General features: G+C 44.1%; 1 protein-coding gene across 3 annotated transcripts in view; it reads left to right on the top strand.

Annotated features, from left to right (window-relative positions):
* LOC101849248 (regulator of microtubule dynamics protein 1) overlaps positions 1-1298 on the top strand; it is an 18920-nt gene that overhangs the window by 7766 nt on the left and 9856 nt on the right. For all 3 annotated transcript variants that reach the window (XM_005109597.3, XM_005109596.3, XM_005109598.3), the window contains one exon: positions 370-551. In XM_005109597.3, the coding sequence (XP_005109654.1) occupies positions 370-551 (182 nt within the window). The remainder of the gene's footprint in view (positions 1-369; positions 552-1298) is intronic.

The following is a 1298-nucleotide window of genomic DNA, read 5'->3' as shown; positions in this document are numbered from 1 at the left end:
TCTCTCTCTCTCTTTCTCTCTTTCTCGTGCGCGCGCTCCATTTTTCCTTTTTCTCCACCCTCCATCGATCCATCCATTCACCAACCCATCCATCCATCCATCCATCCATCCATCCATCCATCCATCCATCCATCCACCCGTCCCCATATCCTTCCATCCATCCATCCATTCATGCATCCAACCACTCATCCACCCATCCATCCATCCACCCACCCATCACTCCATCTGACCTACATGTCCTCTCTCAGCGTCTGGCTGTGAGACCCCTTATCTATCCACCTACTCTTCCATCCCCGCATCCATCCATCCATCCACCCACCCATCGAACCACCCATCTGACCTACTTTATTTTCCCCCCCCCCCTCCCAGCATCCGGAGGACTGTGAGCTCCAATGGAAATTGGCAAAAAGTGGGTTTCTGTTGGCGACCGAAGAACTATTTGTAAACCCAGAGAGTACCCGAGAGTCGCAGCGGCCCATCATGGAAAAGTCACGGGAAGCTGCTCAGATCGCTCTAAAGCTGAACCCACAATGTGGGGAGGCACATAAGTGGTAAGAGAGGCGGAACTTCATAGTGACATTAAAGATGGTTCCAGTAGGGAATGGGATAGCGGGTGCCCTCATCCTTCGTGACTCATCAGAGCAGAGGAAGATAGGACTAATGCTAACATTTACAACCCCCCCCCCCCCCTTAACTAGTAGAAGCATGTCTTCTTAATAATTATTCACATAGCACCATCCCACATCATCACTTATCACCACCATCATTTCTAAAATCGTCATTTCTCTCAGATCCTTGACATACATCTATAATTATCTTGAACATTGATCTGTAACAGTTACATGTTATAGCAAACTGAAACTATTTTTAAAAATATTTGGTGCAAATTGCTCTTTATTATATTCAGGAAACAAGGCAAACTCTGCGATGTCGAAGAGAGAGAGGTGGTATTGAAATACCCATAATTGTAATATGATGTGCCATTGTTCATTATTTTCAGTACTGATTAGCTGCTACTCCAGTTGTAACGCACAATTAGTTGTAAGTTTTTCTCGGGCTTGTTGGCTGATGTTGTTTCATTTTCAAACTTTCGCTTCATTACGAGAGCTTTTTCTGCATAGGTTTTTTCTCTCCTGAATCTGCTATATTTAGAATATTGTGCAAAATTTTCCTTTTTTTGGTTATCTAAGCATTGGCTATCAAAGCATGTTCACATGAGTCTCTTATTGAAAGAACAAACCTCACCCACCCACTAAACACACAAAAAAAACAGACACACACCCTCACACACACACACA

Source organism: Aplysia californica, unplaced genomic scaffold, assembly GCF_000002075.1.
Source record: "Aplysia californica isolate F4 #8 unplaced genomic scaffold, AplCal3.0 scaffold00795, whole genome shotgun sequence".
Classification (NCBI taxonomy): Eukaryota; Metazoa; Mollusca; class Gastropoda; order Aplysiida; family Aplysiidae; genus Aplysia; species Aplysia californica.
This window is presented reverse-complemented; position numbering and strand designations above follow the sequence as displayed.